This window comes from Bombyx mori, chromosome 16 (genome assembly GCF_030269925.1).
Source record: "Bombyx mori chromosome 16, ASM3026992v2".
NCBI lineage: Eukaryota > Metazoa > Arthropoda > Insecta > Lepidoptera > Bombycidae > Bombyx > Bombyx mori.
The window spans coordinates 4,176,042-4,199,504 of NC_085122.1; the positions used below are offsets into that span (position 1 = coordinate 4,176,042).

At 38.8% G+C, this 23,463-nt stretch overlaps 2 protein-coding genes across 14 annotated transcripts in view; one reads left to right on the top strand and one right to left on the bottom strand.

The window, feature by feature from the left end:
• Positions 1-23,463, top strand: part of LOC101743550 (fructose-bisphosphate aldolase) — a 230,034-nt gene that overhangs the window by 199,376 nt on the left and 7,195 nt on the right. Inside the window, exon 1 of one of the 7 annotated variants that reach the window (XM_012692721.4) lies at positions 15,808-16,002. The exons of 1 other annotated variant lie outside the window; for it this stretch is intronic. In XM_012692721.4, the coding sequence (XP_012548175.1) occupies positions 15,962-16,002 (41 nt within the window). In that variant the 5' untranslated portion in view covers positions 15,808-15,961. Of the gene's footprint in view, positions 1-15,807; positions 16,624-20,755; positions 22,383-23,463 lie in introns of those variants that run through there. 5 more of the 7 variants (XM_012692720.4, XM_062672964.1, XM_021349771.3 and 2 more) reach the window with 5 other exon arrangements.
• Positions 1-23,463, bottom strand: part of LOC778467 (fructose 1,6-bisphosphate aldolase) — a 96,391-nt gene that overhangs the window by 17,289 nt on the left and 55,639 nt on the right. For 2 of the 7 annotated variants that reach the window (XM_021349705.3, XM_021349702.2), the window contains exons 1-8: positions 15,425-15,593; positions 12,703-12,819; positions 11,579-11,670; positions 8,755-8,929; positions 2,882-3,085; positions 2,244-2,359; positions 891-990; positions 366-565 (exon numbers count right to left, since the gene is read on the bottom strand). In XM_021349705.3, coding sequence (XP_021205380.1) covers positions 366-565; positions 891-990; positions 2,244-2,359; positions 2,882-3,085; positions 8,755-8,929; positions 11,579-11,670; positions 12,703-12,819; positions 15,425-15,503 — 1,083 coding nt within the window. In that variant the 5' untranslated portion in view covers positions 15,504-15,593. 7 annotated transcript variants of the gene reach the window in all.

Here is a 23,463-nt window from a genome sequence, read left to right on the forward strand (position 1 = left end):
CACCTAGTCTCGAGTGCTTAACAGAAGCCCATGGGCGCGCAACATGAATACCGGCGCCGACAACGAGACGTGAGGTTTAAAGCCTCAAGAATATTATATAACAGTTGTCGCGCCATCCAAACTAAAACTGCTTCGCCACAGAAATAGACAGAATAAGGGCGGCAACCGGTGCGGGATCACAACGCGTACTGAATACTACTACTACCTAACCTACTAATACTACCAAGAATTGAGAGTAGTATCTTAATGTAACAACTATATTTTATAAAAATGATTTTAAAACATCACGGCTTCGATGGCACTCGCACTGTCTAAGTCACCGAGCGATCGCCGTCTTGCCGTCGTCAGTCCGGAAGATTCCTTACCTTAGCACGCTTGATCAGCTCCTGCTGTCCGGCGAGAATGTTCTCGGTCTTCCCTCCCCAGGCGCGGAGCACCGAAGCCTGGAGGGCGCGCCCGTAGCTGAACGTCAGAACCCAGGGCCTCTTGAGGTCCACAGCGTTGATAGCGTTCAGATGCACCGAGGCCTCCTCTTCGGACTGACCACCGGAGAGGAATGTCACTCCTGAAAGTTGAGACTTGTGAGAAACTGAGCGCTATTACAGGAGAACAAAGATCTGGTTGCGTTTTAGCGTTTCCGATCCGGTGGTGATTCATTTTTTTTTTATTGCTTAAATGAGTGGCCGAGCTCACAGCCCGCCTGATGTTACTGAAGCCCATAGACAACTACAACGTAAATGCGCCACCCACCTTGAGATATAAGTTCTAAGGTCTCAGTATAATTACAACAGCTGCCCCTTGAGCTCTACTACTAATTCGGTAAATCTAGAATAGCCACTTGAGGTTACTAGAATAGGTAGGGAAAAAAGAATCAGGTTGCTTGTAGTTACCGGGGACTGCGGCGGGCACGGTGCGGAGGAGGGCGGTGACGGTGGCGCGCGCGACGTCGTTGGGAGTGTACGTCTTCTTGCACGACTGACCGGCCGTCACCTGAAGTAATGCAAACAATGTTTCAAATATCATTAATTCAGTTAAATTTTTTTTCTGACAACACTCATGGTCTAAGATAAATTACAGCACAAAAAATAAAATATACCGTATGTAATGCAAACAACACATGTAATATCATTATTTTTCAGTAATTCTGTTTTTTTTGTGACAACACTTAATGGACTAATATAAAATACAGCCCAAAAAAATATATACAACATACTTTTTTTACCACCTGGATGTAGTCACACGTTCCGATACATAAGAGTGAATCAACTCTTATACAATACGTTTGAGACATCGACTTCAAGTTTTAAAGGATGTCGAGATATTGAAGTCATGACGTCAAGACTCCGGTCACCACAACAAATCAAATGCTCAAAAGCAATTTGGTTTAAGCGACATTTTTGCAATTTTACAGGAGAACCACTTCAAAAATGAAATTGCAATTTTTTTTTTTTTTGTAAATCACGCCACGTTAACTGGTCCCGTGATAAGTTCGTAAAGAACTTGTGTTACAGGTACCAGATAACGGAAATAAATGTAAGATTTTTATTATACACATACATATATTTAATATACATCCATAACCCTGGAAAAGACATTTATATTTATCATACAAATATCTTCCCTTGGCGGGATTCGAACCCGCGACCCCCTTGTGTAGTGACCATGTCACTTACCACTACACCAGACGGCCGTTAAATTGAATTTGATTGATTAATTGAATTGAAGTTCAATTTAAAACATAGAATTACTGATACTAATATCAAATAAAGCGCACCTTAAGTTACAAAGAAAAACGTCGCTTAAACCAAATAAATAGCCTTTGAACCCTCCAAATAATCCTCATTAAATAAATAAATAATAAAGATATATTTACTAACGATCACGCCACGTTAACTGGTCCCGTGCTAAGTTCGTAAAGAACTTGTGTTACAGGTACCAGATAACGGAAATAAATGTAAGATTTTTATTATATACATACATATATATAACAATATACATCCATAACCCTGGAAAATACATTTTATATAATATTTATCATACAAATATCTTCCTTTGGCGGGATTCGAACCCGCGAACTCTTTAGTCACATAGACGAGGTATTTTTTTTTTTTATTGCCCTTGTAGGCAGACGAGCATACGGCCCACCTGATGGTGAGTGGTTACCATCGCCCATGGACTTCAGCAATGCCAGGGGCAGAGCCAAGCCGCTGCCTACCGCAAAATCAATGTGCAAGTAGTCTCACCATGTTGGGCTTGAGGAGTGTCCCCTCGAGGTACACGTGGTGGTCGTTCAGCGCCTTATACACGGCGGCCAGAACGACCTCAGTCACCTTCTGGGCGCGGTCCAGGTCGTGCTCGCCTGAACAAACAACACACCGGTTGACATTTGACCTGTCAAAGCTTTTGAATTTGGAACAAACATAAATAGCTTTTTTTTAAACAATTCAAGAAGCCACATCTAGCGGTTCAGTTTCTTTGTGCCCCAATTAATAAACCACAGATAACACATTTAGAACTTTTTGGCGGGAACGCGAGGAATGCAGTTGTGTGATTTCTTTTATTTATTCTATTTAGTGTTTCTTCAGGTTTAAATGTGTAATAACGGTGGTTTATTAACTGTTTAGTATCTGTGAAAGTGCACAAATGTGGGAACAAAGTGGAAAAAAGTCCACTGAAAAAGTCTCAGTAGTAAATGACCCCCATTTTACTGAGATTATATTTCATCCCATATCATCTCATCTCATCTCATTTAATTTCATTTCATTCCAGAAGAAGATGACACATTTAAAACATTTTTGGTTTGGTCCACATTTGGTCCAGTTTGTGATCAAAGCGTTGTACCAGGGTGGCATAGATACAAAGCGGTTCTCAGAGTACCAACCATCAGGTAAGACTTCGGGCTCGACAATTGGCACGATGCGTTGGCTCTGACAGATGGAGGCGTAGCGGGCGAGAACATTGGCGTTTTCCTGGATAGCTTGGTACGAGGGGGTGTTGCGGCCAATCTTCAGCACGCAACGCCACTTGGCGAAGTGGCAGCCGTCCTTCTTGTACTGGGCGCAGCGCTGGGCGAGGTCGTCCAGACCTGAATAATAAAGGACAGTATAGAATCTGACGAGATTTGACTAGAGATTCAACTTTCGCAGTTATCTTTTTTTTATTGCTTTAGTGGTTGGACGAGCTCACAGCACACCTGGTGTTAAGTGCTTACTGGAGCCCATAGACATCTACAACGTAAATGCACCACCCACCTTGAGATATAAGTTCTAAGTTCTCAGTATAGTTACAACGGCTACCCCACCCTTCAAACCGAAACGCATTACTGCTTCACGGCAGAAATAGGCAGGGTGGTGGTACCTACCCGTGCGGACTCACAAGAAGTCCTACCACCAGTAAAATAGTTGTGCACGTTATTGTTTAAATGATTACAGTGCAACCTTAATCATAACGAACCTCAATATAACGACGTACTCGATTTAACAAATTTTCCGTAATCCCCTTAAATTGTCCATACGAGTCAATGTGAACTATACTTAGACATTGCGAAAATTTCTTGCGAACAAGCACTTCATAACGAATTTTCAACTATCAAAAAAAGTGTAAATACCTCTAATTACCGAATTTTGTCAGACCCAAAACCTTTATATAACGTTCCCACTAATATGACCCTTAATCCCATAGCATGTGGAACCAGTCTCGACAGGTTCGAGAAAAATTGTTACCTACCTAATTGTTTTTAAATAGAAAATACATACAGTAATTTGATAAAAATGTATTATTATTTATTAGTAGAAGTTGTTCCCTATAACAAGATGAGTACGTAATGTTGAGGTGAATAAAAGTACCTATATTTTTTTACCTCGTTATAACAAATGGTAGACTAACCTAACCTTAATTTAACAAACCTCAGTTTACCGAATTACTTGATATAACGATTATTTACTTGTCCCCTTCGAATTTGTCATATCGAGGTTGCACTACCGTATTACCCCGATTTTCACATTATATGCCTCCACAAGCCCCAGAAAGAGCCCTTCGGATAATAGCCTATAACAATATCGCGATTTAAATCAATCTTATCTCAGATTAAACTCGGTCAGTCTTATCTCAAAGTAAGCGTTGGTAAGCTGATGGTGTTTTGGGAATTCTGCGATCCCAAAAAATGATATCTGTATTTTAGGTGCACATCCGTGACCTTTGAAATCATTATATTAGAATCGATAATTTTTTATTAATAATAATTAACTAAAGGAAATACTTCGATATTTTTACATATCCATGTTTAGCTAATCGAGAATTATTGGGCGCTACAAAACTTCGCATTCCGAAACTGGTAGAGCCAGTTTTGGAATGTGTTGATAAGTTGTGACGACGGGCCAAGCCCCTTCTTTTATTGAAATTAGATTCGTTTCGTCATTATAAAATTATAATCATACGCTTACATGCTTATAATATCTAATAGACAACGTTAAGGTTTTTTTTTAATAAAAATTATCACTGTAATTGTGTAAAGAAACGTACCTACGTTTATATGGCGCATTGCGTACACATTTATTTCTATCTATCCTAATCTACATTGAGCATGTTTCTCGCCGGGTCTTTTCAGCGGATCACGGTTCCGATTCGATAGTAGTATGGCGGTAGCCATCATACAACACGATTTCAAGATAAGCTTTCATATAAAAAATGCGATGTATGCAAACAACATCTGGACCGGAGGTCTACCGAGCAATATCACCCGCTCGGTGGAAGATCTTCCCTCCGTCGTTAAGCTTCTATAGTAGATTCAGCGAAGCACTACTAGTAGGACAAATATAGGCCGTATCCTTTCGGGCTAGCTCACCACAAACGGCGAAACCAGAACAGCCGGCTAATCGATAGATAAGTATATCTAACCTAATTACACATCATTACGATCAATTAATCAACACGTCATTACGATCAATTAGTCATTATGATCCTCCCGATCGATTAACGGTGCTTTTAAGTACACGCACCGATCACCGTCCTCGCCGAACCCGTCGCTTGCGAATTAACCCATAGACACAGCCCACTGAGTTTCTCGCCGGATCTTCTCAGTGGGTCGCGTTTCCGATCCGGTGGTAAATTCTGCGAAGCACTGCTCTTGCTAGGGTTCGTGTTAGCAACGTCATCAGGTTTGAGCCCCGTGAGCTCACCTACTAGTTAAGGCGACGCTGATATAGCCTCTCAAGGCTATCAGCTTAGGTAGGAAAAAAAACACCTAATATTCCTCACAGAAACTACCTACAGTATTCAGAGTACGTGCAGTCCAACACACGCGGACCCGCTTGTATCCGGCTCGACTTGTTTACGAAGCGGGCCGGTCGGACATTATCAGTCGCGATAAGAGTCGAGCCCCTCGGGTTAAAACGTCACCGTGAGACAGCACAATACGAAGGTCGGAGACCGCTCGCTTGGGCAACTTTCAAACTTCAACACAAAATTTGCTATATTTAGACTTTATCTACTACGAATATTGTGATATTCTGTAAAAAACACTTGTACGATTTATCTTGCGTTTTTTGTTATCTATATATTAATACGTGAAGCAAAAAAATTTTACCCCTTTTTATGAAAATTGCGCGAACAGAGGAGTATGAAAGTTCCTATACTTATAGAGAAGAAGTGCAGAATGCTAATTATTTTTTCTAATTATGCATAAAAATACATTAAATAAATTAAAAAAAGGATTGCACACTACCATCTATTTGACACAACACATACATAAAAATATAGCTACTCTTTGTTTACTGTCAATGGTCAAACTTTTGTGTACTAACATTGACTATGTACCAGTGGTCGTCCAGTAGTCTAAATTCTACCATAATTTATTTAAAGTGTGTGGTAAAATTAAGGATAGATTAATATTGTTCGTTTTTAATATTATTTATCTATAGTGCAGTTTTGGCGAAATCTGTGATTAAATTAGTATAATTGTGTTTGACAATAGAAACATAATAATGTTCAAACTTATAATTTCAATTATTATAGTCGAATTTCAACTATTTCGGGGTCACTAGTTTGCTTTATTTCGTCAGACGTGACACAAAAACAGGAAATTAATTGAAAAACCGAAAATATAATGACAATAGTGATCATGAGATTAAATTGTTCAAAATAATTTTAAATTACGTCTAAGATTCACGAAAACCAAAAAAAATTTGTTACTGTTTTCTGGTAGCTTGCATCAGAAATAATTTGTATTAATAAAAGCCTGTTAAAATTTTAAGACCGACAACAGTGCATAGGTCAAAAAGAGTTCAGTGCCTAACAAATCACACGTTCGTTGTGATAAGACGAAATTACGCAATTCAATCGTTCGAAATATATTTATTGTGTAATCATATACAGTGTAACTTGTATCAACAAAAATGAAAATAATATTAACAATACCTACCTTAATAATACGGTATAATTAAAAACTAAAAAAACAGTTTAGGAGGACTTTTTGGCGGGAACGCGAGGAGTGAAGTTGTGTGATTTGTTTTATTTTGTCTGTTTAGTGTTTCTTCGGGTTTAAATGTGTAATAATGGTGGTTTATTAACCGTTTAATATCTGTGAAAGTGCACAAATGTGGGAAAATGAAACAAAGCCGCTGGACGTAACTTCTCGGGATCCTCCAAAAAGTCCACTGAAAAAATCTTAGTAAATGACTACCAATTTACTGAGATTAGATTTCATCTCATATCATCTCATTTAATTTCATCCCAGTTGATTAATGTCTCAAATCAATCATCTTCATTTCATTTCACTCCATATTATCATTTTTCATAAAATTAAGAATATAAATTAAAATAAGACATGACTTAAAGGTCTTATGCCCGTATCTTTAGACGTTTCGTAAAATAGTCCTCCACTCTTAACTCATCCGATGATGCTCGAGCATTCCCTCCAAACTTACTCGAGTTTGGTATTTTTAGTCGACCATTACAATATTCCTCAACTGTCCTCGAGTGAGGTAATAATGGTGAAAATTTGATCAAGCTAGCATCAAACCCATAGAGTTCTGTAGTCTATGGTCATTGTTTAATGTCAAAGTCAAGCTGCCGCTGTCTGTTTAACACTAGATGAACTTGTTTGATGTTTTGGTTGCTGAGTTATTCGTAAATATGTGTGCGTGCGGTAAATCTGAAAGTGTATTATTTATTTTCTAACCTATTATTATTTTAGATTTCGGATCCGGCTTTGTATTTTTATTCGCCACTTTTGTGTGATTTTGGTTCCATCGTGTTGTTGAAGTGCTTTTCCACAACCACCAGTTTATTATTATATAAATAAAACTTATAACCGCATTGACTTTATCAGGTAGTAAGCAAAATATGTCTCTTATGTAGGTAAATAAAATAAAGAGTTTCAAATGTCTAACTTCGAACTATTTACTTTATTAATAAATATTATCAAACTTAAATTATCAAAATATGCGGGAATCATGCACAGATCCAGGCCATTGCACAACAATATCATATATTTCCATTTGCGGTCCACATACTATTTGGACATTGATAGAAAACCAGCCTTGAGGAACGTTCGAGGTACATCGCGACGTACCTTGACTTGACAGTTCGCTTACTTCACTCCGGTTAGGAAAATTTTCCAAGGACGTTTGAGTGGAGTTTATTTTTACGACTAATCATACCAAAACGCGCGTTGGAGGTTGAGTCGAGTCGAGTTAAGCTCGTGTAAACGACTAAAGATACGGGTGTTAGTTACCAGGTCATAAAATCTCTTTAAAAAAAAAACAGTTTAGGAAAAAATGACGGTAGTTAGCAAAACATTCAAAATTACATCCGTAAACACAAAAACTAACACATTCGAATCGTTGTTATTAGTATAATCTATACTAATATATAAATCTACAGTGGTTTTTACGGATGTTCCGTTATAACTACTGAACCGTGCATCCGATTGACTTGTAACTTGGTATCCATGTAGAAAATACATGTACTTAATGGACAGGCTAATATTTATATGAGTGTTGGACTCCCTAATTATAATGACAATAAATAATAATGTTAATTTTAAATGCTCAGCCAAGCGGGCGAGTACGGCTAGTGAGAATATAAATTATAAAACGCGAAACTCGAAAAATAGTTCAGTTAGCAGTACTACACTATTCGTATGAACATTTTACAAGTTTTCAAAGTTTGATGATGATACAAGAATTAAAAGAGTGAATATTAATTGAGAATTTAGTTTTTTTTTTTTATTGCTTAGATGCGTGGACGATCTCACAGCCCACCTGGAGTTAAGTGGTTACTGGAGCCCATAGACATCTACAACCTAAATGCGCCACTCACCTTGAGATATAAGTTCTAAGGTCTCAAGTATAGTTACAACGGCTGCCCCAACCTTCAAACCGAAACGCATTAGTGCTACACGGCAGAAATAGGCGGGGTGGTGGTACCTACCCGCGCGGACCCACAAGAGGTAAGTCCTAACCTAATCTAGCTCAAGTAATCTGTAGTATACTATTGTTAAGGCAAGATGGATGCCCGCACAAATGCACAAATATTCCTGGAGCTCGTCCACCCATCTAAGAAATAAATAAAATAAAAAAACAAAGGCAGCTCTAAATGGTCCCGTTAACGAGTGCACAAGAAGGGCCGCGGTACGCGAGGAATGGCGACGTCTGGTCAGGCGCACCACCACCCGAATTGATAACCACGACCACTCACTCTACCAAGAGTGCATACGACTGAGAAGTAGCTTAATTCATCGCCATATAAACGTACCCTGGGTGGTGCATTCGTCTTCCGATCCGAACAGCGGGACGACACCCTTGTCGACCTTGATGCCGGGGATGATGCCCTTCTTCTCCAGCAGGGAGACCAGAGGGGTTCCATCGTCAGCCTTCTGGTAAAGGGTCTCGTGGAACAGGATCACACCAGAGATGTTCTCGGAGAGCACCTAATGAACAAATCAACGTGATAACATAGGGTTGTCGAAGAATCAGCGCAGCGTTTGCGGTAATAAAAATACGAATGTATATTAATGAAGATACGGCACGCCTGGTTTATTTTAGTTATTTTCATAGTGTTATGTCCTATGGCATTTTGCTATGGGGCAATGCTGCCGATGTCGAAACGATTTTCATCCTGCAGAAGAGGGCTATTCGTGCTATTTATAATATGCACCCGAGGGAATCCTTGAGGGACAAGTTTAAGGAAATCAAAATTCTAACTTTAGCGTCCCAATACATTTTTGAAAATTTATTGTACGTGCGTAAAAACATTGAAGAATTCCCCAGAGTCTGCGATTTGCACAATGTGAACACTAGGAACAAACATAGGCTTGCGTTGCCGGCGGCCCGAATTAAGAAAATAAGCAACTCTTTTAGGGGGCTGGGTGTACAGCTTTTCAACAAGATCCCACTAAACGTTCAACTACTACCTGTTCATAGATTTAAGAAAACTGTTAAGGAACGTTTGTGCAACAAGGCATATTATAAAGTTAAGGATTATTTACTAGATGGCACTACGTGGGAATGAGGCGCTCGCTCCTGGCCTTTTCATTTTTCATTATTATTATTATTTTTTTAATTGTATTTTTTTGACTTGTTTTTTCTTTTATTGTTAATATTTCTATTTATTTAAAAAAAAAGAAATTTTTTGAGAAAAAACAAAAAAAAAAGCCCGCTGAGTTTGTTTCGCCGGTTCTTCTCAGGACTGTGGCTTTTTTTTGGAACCGGTGGTAGAGTTAACATTGTTATTTGTATTTTGACATTCAACAAGTGTGTCATACTGACATCTAAGTTGAAATAAATGATTTTGAATTTGAATCATAGTTTCGGAGTCATGTGTTTCAGATATAATTAGAATTTCAGAGATGTGATTTTCAATGCCAAGATCCAACGTAACTATTTCTAGACCGCAGCCAAATTCATTAATAATTCCAATAATTTAGGCAGCAACAAATTTCATATTTATTAAATTAGGAATTTCGATTTTGTACACTTTTGCCTGTCAGCCATATAAAGGAATTGAATAATACGGATTTAGATAAAAAAAATTCAAGTATGTATTATCTACATAATATTTTGCAATGACAAGATTATGAAAATCCTTATAGCCGTTTGTATAGTACAATGTGGTATATCATAATATATTTACCGCTTAATAAGCCATAATCAAACCAATCAAAATGTAATTATTCAAAATGCACTTCTGTTGATGACGATCCTAAATGATGGTTTTATTGTTTCGTTGAAGTCAGTTTCCTTGGCTGTTAAAATTTTACTACGCAAATTTTTATCACGAACCAGCAACACGTTCATACATCAATGACAATAGATGTGTTATTGCAATGCTAAATTTAAGACTTAATAGTACCGTGGTATGTATAGCAAAAATGTTTCCTTACCTATTCGTTGTAAGCATAGGTAAGGGCTGTTATTACTATTATTTATTTTATACTAGCTGACCCGGCAGACTTCGTAGTGCATCAATCGATAAATAAAAGACCTAAACTTTTGTATAAAATAAACTTAAAACAAACAAAAGGAATCCGTCCGACGGGGGACACATCAAAGGAAAAACAAAATTGTTATTTTTATTTAATGCCGAGCATTTTCATATTTGGTTACCTTTTAAAACTTCTCTTGACTTCCACAAATAATTCAAGATCAAAATTAGCAAAATCGGTCTAGCCGTTCTCGAGTTTAGCGAGACTAAGGAACAGTAATTAATTTTTGTATAATATAGAGATAGGTATAGATTTATTCAAAGTACACACTGACTAATATATGAACTTATGGGCGCAACTTGAGAGAGTTACTAAACCTAGCTCTAGCGTGAGTAGTGCTTCGCAGAATCTACCACCGGAATCTATCACACAGCGGCATGTGTCTGTAAGCTAATTCGCCTGTCGAACTCAGGACGCTCACTGGTGCTTAAAGAGCCTATCTTCTATACAGGCCCTTCAAGTATGCACTTTTTTTATTGCTTATGTAGGCATACGACCTAACTCATGGTAAGTGGTTACCGTCGCTCATAGACGTCTGCAATGCCAGGGGTAGAACCAAGCCACTGGCTACCATTGAATGCTCTCCGCAAGCCTCGTTTGAAAGACATGTCACTTTATAGTCATCATCATCATTCTCCTGCCCTTCTCCCAGTCACCTGGAGTCGGCGCAGCATGTTTTCTCCTTCCATACTCCTCTATCATATACAATTTCTTCGCTCACTCCCCTCTTACACATATCGTCTTTCACGCAATCCATCCATTTCTTCTTAGGTCTACCTCTTCCTCTATATCCTTCAACATTCATAGTTAGCACTCTCTTACCAACCTCATTTTCATTTCGTCTCATCACATGTCCATACCATTCCAAACGCGCACTTCTCAGCTTCTCTGTCACAGATGCCACTTTCAGAATTCCGCTAACATAATCATTCCGTATTCTATCCATTATCGTTACTCCACACATCCATCGCAACATTCGCATCTCTGCACATGCAATCGCCTTTCATCCGCCATTTTAATGGTCCAACAAGCTGATCCAAACAAGTCACTTTGCACATGTCACTTTATAGTTTAAAGCAAAATAGTCATACTCACAGCGTCAGAGCTGAATAGCAGTTGGCGATAACGACGACGGTTCTCCTCTGTGTTCTCCACGCCGATGTCCTGCAAACGCTTGCCCATTGTACCTATTAACACAAAATTACATAAATCGTACCTACTCCAACGACCGACTCGTGACCACAAAACTAAAAAGCATTCAGTGTGCTTAGTGCGAGTTTCTTAACGTTCTCGATAGCGTAAAAGTTAGCTCATATTTGTGTGGAACGGGAACGTTTGAACTCTCAGACACAGCCCACTGAGTTTCTCGCCGGATCTTCTCAGTGGGTCGCGTTTCCGATCCGGTGGTAGATTCTGCGAAGCGCGGCTCTTGCTAGGGTTCGTGTTAGCAACGTCATCAGGTTTGAGCCCCGTGAGCTCACCTACAAAAGTTAGGGTTACGCTGAAATAGCCTCTCAAGGCTCTCAGCTTAGGTAGGAAAAAAAAAAAAAAAAACTTGCGTACGTTTGCCGTTAGGGGCGCTGTTCCAACTGCATACAAAATTGGCTAAACTTTTACGCTATCGAGAACGGTAAGAAACTCGCACTAAGCACACGGAACGTCGTAAATACATAATATAGCTAAAATAGAAAACGCTAGAGTAATTTTAAATACAAATACGAATCGCGATACCAAAAAAAATATACTAAATGGTGTTTCACATTAAAATTCACTAAACAATAAAATGCACAAACAAACCAACTCATTATTCTTTTCGCACTGCTGCAAGATTACTGTCCCCTGAATATAGACGGCTCGTAGACAACACGTAAATTCCGTCATACACCTCGAGAATCTTAATATACAATGGCCGCCGCACCCTTCGAAATAGGCGAAACAGGCCAGGCCTACACGCTCCGACTTACAAAATGCCCTAGTAATTACACAAATTACTCAAATTTCCGAGTTCGATTTTTGCTATATGATGTTGTTTCTTTACGGTATCTACGGAAGTCTTCCATGAGCACAAATATTTTCTAAAAAAAAATATTCAAACACTCTCAAAGTCAAACCGCTTAATAATGGGTAAGTATACCGGACGATATCTTTTGAGATACGATGAATTCAAGATGCTATTCTTACATTCTGAAGATGTATATATTCTGCAGATTTTAACATACCGGTGGATTCGTCAGCGGCCAGGATACCCTTTGCGGGAGCTACAATTGCTTGAGCGATCTTCTTGAGCTCCTCCTGCAGCTCAGGAGTTGGGTATTGAAAGTAGGTGGACATTGTTGCTGTAGCAAAAAAAAATCGTTTAAACATCAGTAGACAAACCGAACCTGCCAAACAAACAGCAAGTAAAATAAGTAAAAAAGTTAAAATACTATTAAAATAATAAATTAATATAGGCCAGGAGCTGACAGCTAACTGAAACACAATACCATCCTGTAAAAAAAATTACAATAAGCAAAAAAATCTTTCGAAAAAAGAAAATACATATAAAAGATTAAATTTATTTGAAATCTATGGACAGATAATAAGTTTAATGTTCTCAGGAATCTTGTTTCAAGCCACACAAAATGCATACGCCCCTCAAAAGGGTTAGTTACATGCATATTTAACCAGTTTCTTCCTAATGATCAGACTATGCAAATCACAGACTCAGATGCAGTTCCACAAGCATGATCATGGATGCATTACATCTTCCAAGACATATTAGGATGTTATATTGCATGTTATCTTATAAATAGCATAAATAGACCTCTAGTGAAAGTCGAATGTTTTGACATCAGCAGCTTTACTTCATAATTATAAGCCGCTTGCCTTATCAGAGGATAACAGCATGCGAGCAGCTTCATTCAGCGTTTAGTACTGTCCCATATCTGACCATATATTATCATTTTATATTTCTCCCATTATTTCAACCTTGAATCTTTGAGTAGTTTACTACAATCGATTTATCTAATCCTTTAAAAGAAACTTTAACTTATCATTTGGCATTTAGAAGTATTCATGTCATCAGCCTATAGCAGCAGTCGGGGAACCGGGGTAAATTACCCCAAATAAGATAAAATTAAATTTTTAGATATAAAAATGAAACTTTTGTGAGTAAAAAGTATATATTGAAGTGAAACTTCTTTAAAATCGTTGTGATTTCAAACTCGATGAAACGAAAAGAAAAAATTATATTTTTTTTTTTCAAAATTATCATCGGGGCTATAATATGAAAGATGCTAAAAAGAAGCGATTTCGTTTTTTTTTGTTCTTCGCCATGGGGTAATATTAACTTACACAAAAATATTTGGGTCATAATTAAAAAAGTTCCCCGGCCGCTGGCCTATAAAAATTATTGGATACTCAACATCTCACAATTTAGAGGTGACATGGCTGTTTTATCCTATCATCATGATCATCTGTCCATTTATGCAAAATTAAAGAACTACAGAAATAATAATGGTCCATTTACAGATTAAAAAAAAACTATAATTTAGAGACAGAATTTTTTTAATAACACATTAAAATAAAGGGTGATTTTTGTTAGGAAACTCAGAGCAGATGCATTAAGTGACTCGTTTCCTTAAAAATTTTGATTAGATAAAAAAAAATTAACTTTAATATTATTAGACCAACTATTAAAAACAATGAGGATCACATTGGGATATCAGAACATAAAAAAATATATATAGTACAGCCACGTTAAACGAACCATTTAACTCAAATTCATAAAGGCAATCAGCCAGAATTGATATTTAACTTTTCAATTGAAAATGTAAATGGCTATATAAGCATCAGCATTGTCTCATTTCAGTATTGTTTTATATTTCATTTGCTTAAACTGGACAGTACATACCACACCCACCATGATACATGAAGTTCTAGTATGACATAGGTTGTGTAATGGTTGTCAGACTCCTCAAAGTGGATTGCAAAACTGCTCCGTAGCAGAAATGATTGTACCTAACCATGGAAACCTACCATACTCCACCACTATTAATAAAGTCATTACACTGAATTGTTTTAATAGTCAAAGAACACTGCCACCTGCTCTATGCCTTTCAGTACTCCTTTACTATTACTTTAATGTCATAAAAAAGTGCCTTATTTCTCTAACACCGGTAAAGCACATGAGTAGCTAATGAGTACTAAGGCCTACTCGTGCTTATTATTCTTCTATGGTTTTTATTCAATGAAATTGAAATATTTACAATTTTTGGAATTAAGAGATAATGTTGGATATAATTTAGCACATGTCCTGTAAATTTGTTGATTATAATAAATATCAGAAACAGTTACATAGCTAACAACTTTTTGAAATTTAAATCAAAATTAAATTGATATGGGCACAATGTTTGTAATTAATTTTATTCATCCAAAAAAATATACATTTTTTTTTGTTTTCGTGGTACTTTTCATAATGTTGATGTTCAAAATTCCAATCAATATGTGGAATAGATTTATAACAAGGCATACTGTTACATGGTGAGCAATTGTAAAACAATTGATTTAATACATCACTGAATATTATATTCAAAACAGGATTACATAATGACCATAGGTTTGAACTATGTAAATGACAATTAGGATCTATCTCAGAACATCTCTGACAAGAGCTTTTATACAAGGGTGAGATATTCAAACAAGTACAGATATGAACTAATTATGATCTACGAAATAGAAATGTAAATAAGGAAGATGCATTTATAAATAATGTAGGGAAGAATACTGCACGATAAGGTCACAACAGGAAAACTACATCGAAATTAGAAATGAGTGTTAAAGAGTGATATACACTTAAGGAAGGCAATATTATTAAATAGGAATATTATTAGAGTACCTTAGTTGAATACATTGAGACAGATGAGACCATGTAAGAATACTCTATTCCAATTGTAATTTTACCTTTGGTACCGAACCCCGGCCTCCATCCTGACTCCGGTGGCCCTTTGCCTTTACCCTTCTTTTTGCCTTTAGGTGGCATTGTTTTTATTTTATTTACTTAATTTTTATAAAATTTCTATTCAAACATACTCGACAGTGTTTTCATATTTCAACAAAACAAACTTACCAGAGATAGCCTTAGACGTATGATCGGCTTTTGTTTAAACGCAAAGAGAATTTATATTTAACCGATTAAAAAGTTTCGACTCTATACCTCCGTGCATTAATTTAATTATTTAATATTAATGAAAAATCAGGCAATTAGTAGGCATTGACAACTTTCTATGAAAATTGACAGTTGACACGTAAGTATAGAGGTTAAATATTGAAATGGTCCCAGTGAATAGTCATAAAGACATTTTTTTAAAACGGACTTTTTTTACATAACATACAAAATAAACCCAGCAGCACTTTGTAAAATTAAGATTATGATTAGAAAGTAATTTCTAGTACAGAGTATACATGACCTTTAAAGGTCATTGACTGCTATTATTGTTTATGAATTACAAATTCGACCCTTTCGACCCAAACCCTTTCTGGTATGTACCTAAATTGCGGTTAGAAACAGAGATTACGAGATCTATTCATATTGTTGGTTAACCTAGCAACTGTTGGATTTCTTTTTTAAATGGTTCAAAATAATGATGCGAAATAAATTTTCTTACATTGCAGTGGTAAAACATTTTTTATTTAATGAGTTCATAATCTTTGAGTCAGAGAGGCTCTCTTAAAAGTTGTGAAAGTTTCGAGTGTTTTATTTAGACAGGTACCATGGTAAGCATACGAATGTCTGATAAAAAATTAGCCATATAATTTTAGTTTTAAAGCAATTCAAGTTAACACTCTAAAGTAGGTTTAATCTAAAACACTTTTACACGGGTTACTTACTATCACATTAAAATGAGAATTATTAGGTTTATAACCTTGCCCATAGTTTGTTATTTTAATAAAAGAAGTTAACTTACGTTATTTTTTTATTCTTGTATTAATTACAACACGAAAGACTAGCACTTTTCGGATCCGCTACTACACAAGTAATGCTGGGCTGGCAAAATAATAAGTCGCCGAGAGGACACGCGAAAAGGTCATTTGAAGGTCCAATGATGATAGCGCATGACAGTTCTAACTAATGATACAACGCCATCTATTGAACTTTTTGTGTAAGCCACTGTTAATTTGAATTAAAGCAAACATTGCAGTTTATGTCATCCTTTATTTACGATTATTGGAATAATCATTTATTGAATGGAACGTAAGATGTCGCTATTTTTGAAGGCTGGTTTGATTAGCTTTCTCTAAAATACTAGTGGTCCCGCAGTAGTCGAAATTCAACTACAATTAATTGAAACTATAAGTTTGAAAATTATTAAGGTTCTATTGTCAAAAACTATTTATTATCTTTTATAATCACAAATTTCGCCAAGACTACACTATAGACAAATAATATGAAACATAAACAATATTAACCTTTTCTAAATTTGACTACAGATTTTAAGCTTCTTTTTTTTCCTACCTAAGCTGATAGCCTTGAGAGGCTATAATACCAGCGTCGCCTTAACTAGTAGGTGAGCTCACGGGGCTCAAACCTGATGACGTTGCTAACAGGAACCCTAGCAAGAGCCGTGCTTCGCAGAATCTACCACCGGATCGGAAACGCGACCCACTGAGAAGATCCGTCGAGAAACTCAGTGGGCTGTGTCTGAGGGTTAATTTACTCGTCGAGCCCTTCGTCGCAAGCGACGGGTTCGACTTTTTTTTTTTTTTTTTTTTTTTCTTTCCTACCTAAGCTGAGAGCCTTGAGAGGCTATGTCAGCGTAACCCTAACTTTTGTAGGTGAGCTCACGGGGCTCAAACCTGATGACGTTGCTAACACGAACCCTAGCAAGAGCCGTGCTTCGCAGAATCTACCACCGGATCGGAAACGCGACCCACTGAGAAGATCCGGCGAGAAACTCAGTGGGCTGTGTCTGGGAGTTAATTTACTCGTCGAGCCCTTCGTCGCAAGCGACGGGTTCGACGAGAACGGTGACCGGTGCTTGAAGTACCTAGAAGCACCGTTAGTGGATCGGGAGGATCCGAGATGACGTGTTTTGGGCGACGTCGACTGCTTTCCATTCTGTCCGCAGGATCGGGAATGTAGTTACCGGCGGCCACGATGAGAGGGTTCTCGTGTCGTGCCGCTTTATCGAAGTGGCGCGTAGACGCCGACTGCATATACTTACTGGTGGACTCTAAGTCCAGGTCGTCATGGAGGTCGACGTTCCTGACGAACCACGGGGCTCCGACGGCTATCCTGCAAAAACGGGATTGAATGACTTGGAATGATTTTAAGTGTATGCGGGCCGCGTGAGCGAACACTACACTTGCATAGGTCATTACGGGGCGTATGCAAGTTTTGTAGAGTGTCACCTTATTTCTAAGGGACATTTTACTTCGCCTACATATCATCGGGTAGAGACGTCCTAGAATGAAGGCGGCACGGTCGCGTACCGTCTTGATGTGGGGGCGGAATGTCATCCTACTGTCGAGGGTGACGCCTAAATATTTGACCTTCGGGGCCCACGGTATGGGCTGGTCGAACATCGTGATTGGGCGAACGGCGGGGGCGGGGTTATTGACGCGCCTAGTCGGGAGGGGGATGCTCAGCGTGGTGTTCGGAGGGCGACCCCTTTTGAAGAGCACCGCTGTGCTTTTCGTGGGGTTGATGTCGATGCGCCACTTCCGGAACCACTGTCCCATGGTGGTAGCCGCGGTCTGAAGTCGTCGATGAAGCAACGCCTTCTTCCTACACGAGTAGTAGATGGCGGTGTCATCGGCGAAGAGCGCCAGATGGGTCTCCGGAGACCGGGGTATATCGTTGATATACAAACTAAATAGTAACGGGGAGAGGGCGGAGCCTTGCGGGACTCCGGCTGTGACGTGACGGGGCCGGGAACGCGTTCCCTCGACTCGATATCGGAACGAACGGTTCGACAAGTAGTCTCGTATGATGAGCACGGGAGAGGGCGGAGCCTTGCGGGACTCCGGCTGTGACGTGACGGGGCCGGGAACGCGTTCCCTCGACTCGATATCGGAACGAACGGTTCGACAAGTAGTCTCGTATGATGAGCACGAGTCTGTCTGGCACTCCCATGTTATACAGTTTGTATATCAAACCGTTGTGCCAGACTTTGTCGAACGCCTTCGCTATATCGAAGAAGAGGGCTCCTGTCGGAATGGGTTTCCGCCTGTTCAGCCCTAGTAAGATGTGCTCCGTGAGGCGGTGCACTTGATGGACGCACGAGTGTCTGGCGCGGAATCCAAACTGCTCGTCTATAAGAATTTTATTCGCGGATACGAAGTCCCAGAGGCGTTTACGAAGGAGCCGTTCGTATAGTTTGCCTATCGCCGGGAGGAGACTGATGGGGCGGTAACTCGCGGTTTCGTTCTTCGGTTTGCCCGGCTTGTGTATGCCGATAACGTCCGCTTCTTTCCACGCCGCGGGAAAGATGCAGTTCGTCATAGCAGCATTTAATATGGTGGCCAACATCGTTATCAGTTGGGCTGGTAACAGTTTAAGCGCGCGGTTGCGGATGCCGTCGGAGCCGGGAGCTTTCCGTGGTTGCAGGCTATCGATCGCCTCCTTGACCTCGGAAGTGGTAATGGGGGGTAACGCGTCCGAGGGCGGCAGGGAAGCTCTGCGCTCGACCTCCCTGTCGACGAACTCGGTGTGTTCGGGGTCCGCGTGTTGAGTGCTGGTGGTGCACTGCTCTTGCAGTGCATCGGCCAGCAACTCTGCCTTGTCATCGTCATCGTAAGCCGGTGATTGGCCTGAGGGGCGTACGAGAGGCGGCATAGTGACGATAGTTTCGGACTTGAGGGTCCTAGCTAGTCGCCAGTATGCTTGGTGAGTGGGCGCGAGTTCTTTTAAATAACTATCCCAGTTTTCGTTTCGGGCGTCGCTCAAGCGGGATTTGACCTCCCGCTGTAAGCGACGCATCCGAGTCCGGTTTGAATCCGTGGGATATCGATCGTAGGCCCGGATTGCCGCGTTCCTAACTCTAACGAGGTCCCTAAGATCGGGGGAAAGTCTGATGCGGTGGAAGCAGTCCTCCACATCAACTTGCTTTGAAGATCTTGTGATCGCCGTCGAGACGTGATCAGTGAAGATATTTATGGATTCGACGGTGTCCTCGGGGGATGGAGTTGAATCCGGGCCGCAAGGGAGGATTGGTGGAGCGGTGTCGGCTAAGCACGTGCCCAGCTTCTTCCAATCCACCATGGTCCTCGTATCTGGTTCGCGGTTGAGTGGGCGACCGAGCTGCATGACGACAGGTCGGTGGTCTGAGTCGAGTTCTGACATTGCCTCGATGGAGCGCAAGCGCAGAGTTACGTTCCTCAGCAGTGCCAGATCTATTGTGCTCGGACGACGCGCGGCGTTGTACGGATAGCACGTGGGGGTCGGGGGGTTGAATATCTCGAATGTGAGGTCGTCTATGAACGCGTCGAGACGCCTACCGTTCACATTCGTGCGATGGCAGTTCCACCTAGTGTGGTGGCAATTTAAATCGCCTCGGGTTCGACGAGAACGATGACCGGTGCTTGAGGTACCTACCTAAAAGCACCGTTAGTGGATTGGGAGGATCCGAAATGACGTGTTTGGGGCGACGTCGACTGCTTTCCATTCTGTCCGCAGGAATGTAGTTACCGGCGGCCACGATGAGAAGGTTCTTGTGTTGTGCCGCTTTATCGAAGTGGGATTTTATGCAATAACAAAAGTTTGACAATAAACAAAGAGTATATGTAATTGTCAAATACACGGTAGTGTGTGTAATGATTTTTTTATTGATTTAAATATGTATTATTAATGCATAATTAAAAAAAAAATTAGCATTCTGCACTTCTTCTCTACATTGTTTATAAGTGTGGGAAACATACTCCTCCGTCCGCGCAATTTTCGTAAAAAGGGGTACCTACAAAGTTTTTGCTTCACGTATTAATATATAGATATCATTCGGTTAATTTACCTAGCGATTAATTAATAATTAATATCAAAACTTAAAGATACGTAATTCCACTGAGCAAGTAATCACTACGATATAGATAATTCAATTTGATCTTAATAACCAGAACCACAGAGAGAAAACCAAAAAAGGTGTGGGTAATTAAGTGATCTTAGTTATTACATTCGTTGATAGGTACCTAGTTAGGAATTATTGACAAGAAACTTGGATTTAAATTATTAATATAACCATTTTTTTGTTCTTTTAACAATGAAAATTTATACAAGCTTAAGCACTGCGATAAGTAACTAGAGACTCGTTCCAGCTTACACTAATGTTAAGGGATAAATAATTATAATCATAGCTTCTAGATTTAGATGCTTAAAACATAGAAACTATGGACAGTGTAATCATGATTGATGAAAAATGCGATACCACCAGTCTTATTACTAAAAATACCCATTCATGTCTCAAAATAATCGTAAACATTACGTTAATGGTAATGTTTTATCAGTTCTATTACCGTGGGCTACCACAAAAATATACAATCTATCTGTTGTACCATTAAAATTTCAGAATCACTCCACAAGGGTATCAAATAGTTGATAACATTCTTATCTAAGTCATTACGTTTTAGTGTAAATTCTCATTATATCGTTGATTTTCGTGTGGCCTGTCTATTGTGTAGTACTTATAAGTTCTATCTAAAAAAAACGCTGCAAATACAAAAGAAAACAAGGTAAATAACAACTCGTATTACGTAGACTTTACTCTTCAATATTATGTTTGGATCTACTAATCTTATTTGTATATTATTATGTACTTTAAAATTAAAAATTCTATTTCAACTTTCGGATATTTCAACGAACTTTGTGTCAAGTTTGAGCCCCGTGAGCTCACCTACTCGCCCGGTTACGTTGACATAACTCAAGGCTATCAGCTTAGGTATAAAAAGAAAAAGAAAAAAAGGACTTTATCATGAATAGATCTAATATAAATTGTTATCGAGCAACACTTCCGGCCTCACATAATAAATTATTTACGAACTTAGGAAATATATAGAACTTATTATTCTTGTAATATAATTAGTAATTTCATAATCAAGTAAATAGTTCATTCATATTTCTTTATACTTATAATATTTTATTGGCGCCTTCCGCTTGACAGCTTCCGGCGCAATAAGTCTTAATGTTATTTGTTACATAATTCGATATTATTAAATAATAATTGTACGTAAATAATCAGCCGAATAATTAAGATGAACAATGTTTAATATTACCTACTCAGTTTGTATTAAAATAGGTCAAGATGATTGTATAAATACCGACGGTTAGCATATCTCTGTTGCATTCGTATTCTACCCACCGTAACGTGTACTAAAGAGAATATATTATTTCGTGTGGAAGTAAATTGTCTCAATTGTCGCCGCCACCCTGAGGATCCGTTTATACTTCAGAAGTGGGATTATGCCAGGCCCATGCATTGACGGATTTGAGACCGCTGAGAAACACAGGCGATATAAAATGCGACGTGTCACCCAAACCGATGCGGAGGTTATTCCAACGTTCCGGCCGGATGAAAAATCTAGCAACGTCAAGGGATGGCTGCACAAGATCGACCAGTTGGATCACGTATATGGATGGGACAACAAAGACTGCCAGTTCATCATGCAGATATGTCTTCGTGGGTCGGCTAGGGATTGTGCGATACACCACCGCAACTATACTACACATCCGCGAATGGCTACCACATGGAGAAGAGAAGGTGCTGTTGCTCCAGTTGCAAGAGGGACCGACTTTCAACCAAAGAAATGTTACGCCTGCCGAAGAGAAGGTCATGAAACAAAGAACTGCAAGGAGCCGCGCTGCGAGGTGTGCCATCGCCCGGGACACACGTCGGTCAGCTGATGGTATGCGGCCAGCTCTTCACACCCAAAAGTGAGTAATATCTTATTTACAACATACAGCGTATGCATAGATTTGCAAAAAAAATAGTGTTAATTAATGGCTCTAGTCTCATTGCATACATAGACATGGGCAGCAAATTAAATATTCTGTGTGGCATATGCTGATAAGTTAAAAAATTAAAGATTGTCTTCCGTGGTTACAATGAGAGGTTTTGGAGGCTCATACTCGTCGACCTCTTTAGGAACATCCCCGTGAATGTTCATATAGACAACATTATTGTGGCTTTGTGGAAATAACGAATTACGACATCGCTGATATAGATTTAATAATCGGAGAATCAATGATTAATATCAATATCACAAAATTCTGTTAAATTCGTGGGTAGTAGTGAAACTTTTAATAGTACTCTTAGTGAAATAAAATTACAGACAGACTTGTCCGATGTATTTAGGACACAGCTGTATAATATCACAGTAAAGTGCTGCTTTGGTACAAGTTTACCTCAATATTAACACTAATGAAACATTTCTTATGAATTCTGTATATTTTGAGCTGGGCTGTATGTCCTATGTACTTTTTTGGGTGGACTTGTAAGGTCGAAAGATTGCTTTTTAAAAATAATTAATATCTGAGACAAAATCATTGAATGGAAACATAATTGATTAATAAGCACGCGTGGAAATTATTGCTAATAAAAATGAGTCTACAAAGTAGTATGAACGTTATGATACTTGACCAATCTACTGACTCAGAATTGCAAGTAACTGATAAAACAAAATCAAACTATTTCAGGATAGAGGCTGCATCAGTTAACAATAAAAGCTGTGTGATGTACAAATATAAAAGCTGTGTTATATACAAAAAATAAAAGCTGTTATATACAAAAAATAAAAGCTGTGTGATGTACAAAAAATAAAAGCTGTGTGATGTACAACAAATAAAAGCTGTGTTATATACAACAAATAAAAGCTGTGTTATATACAACAAATAAAAGCTGTGTTATATACAACAAATAAAAGCTGTGTGATATACAACAAATAAAAGCTGTGTGATATACAACAAATAAAAGCTGTGTGATATACAACAAATAAAAGCTGTGTGATATACAACA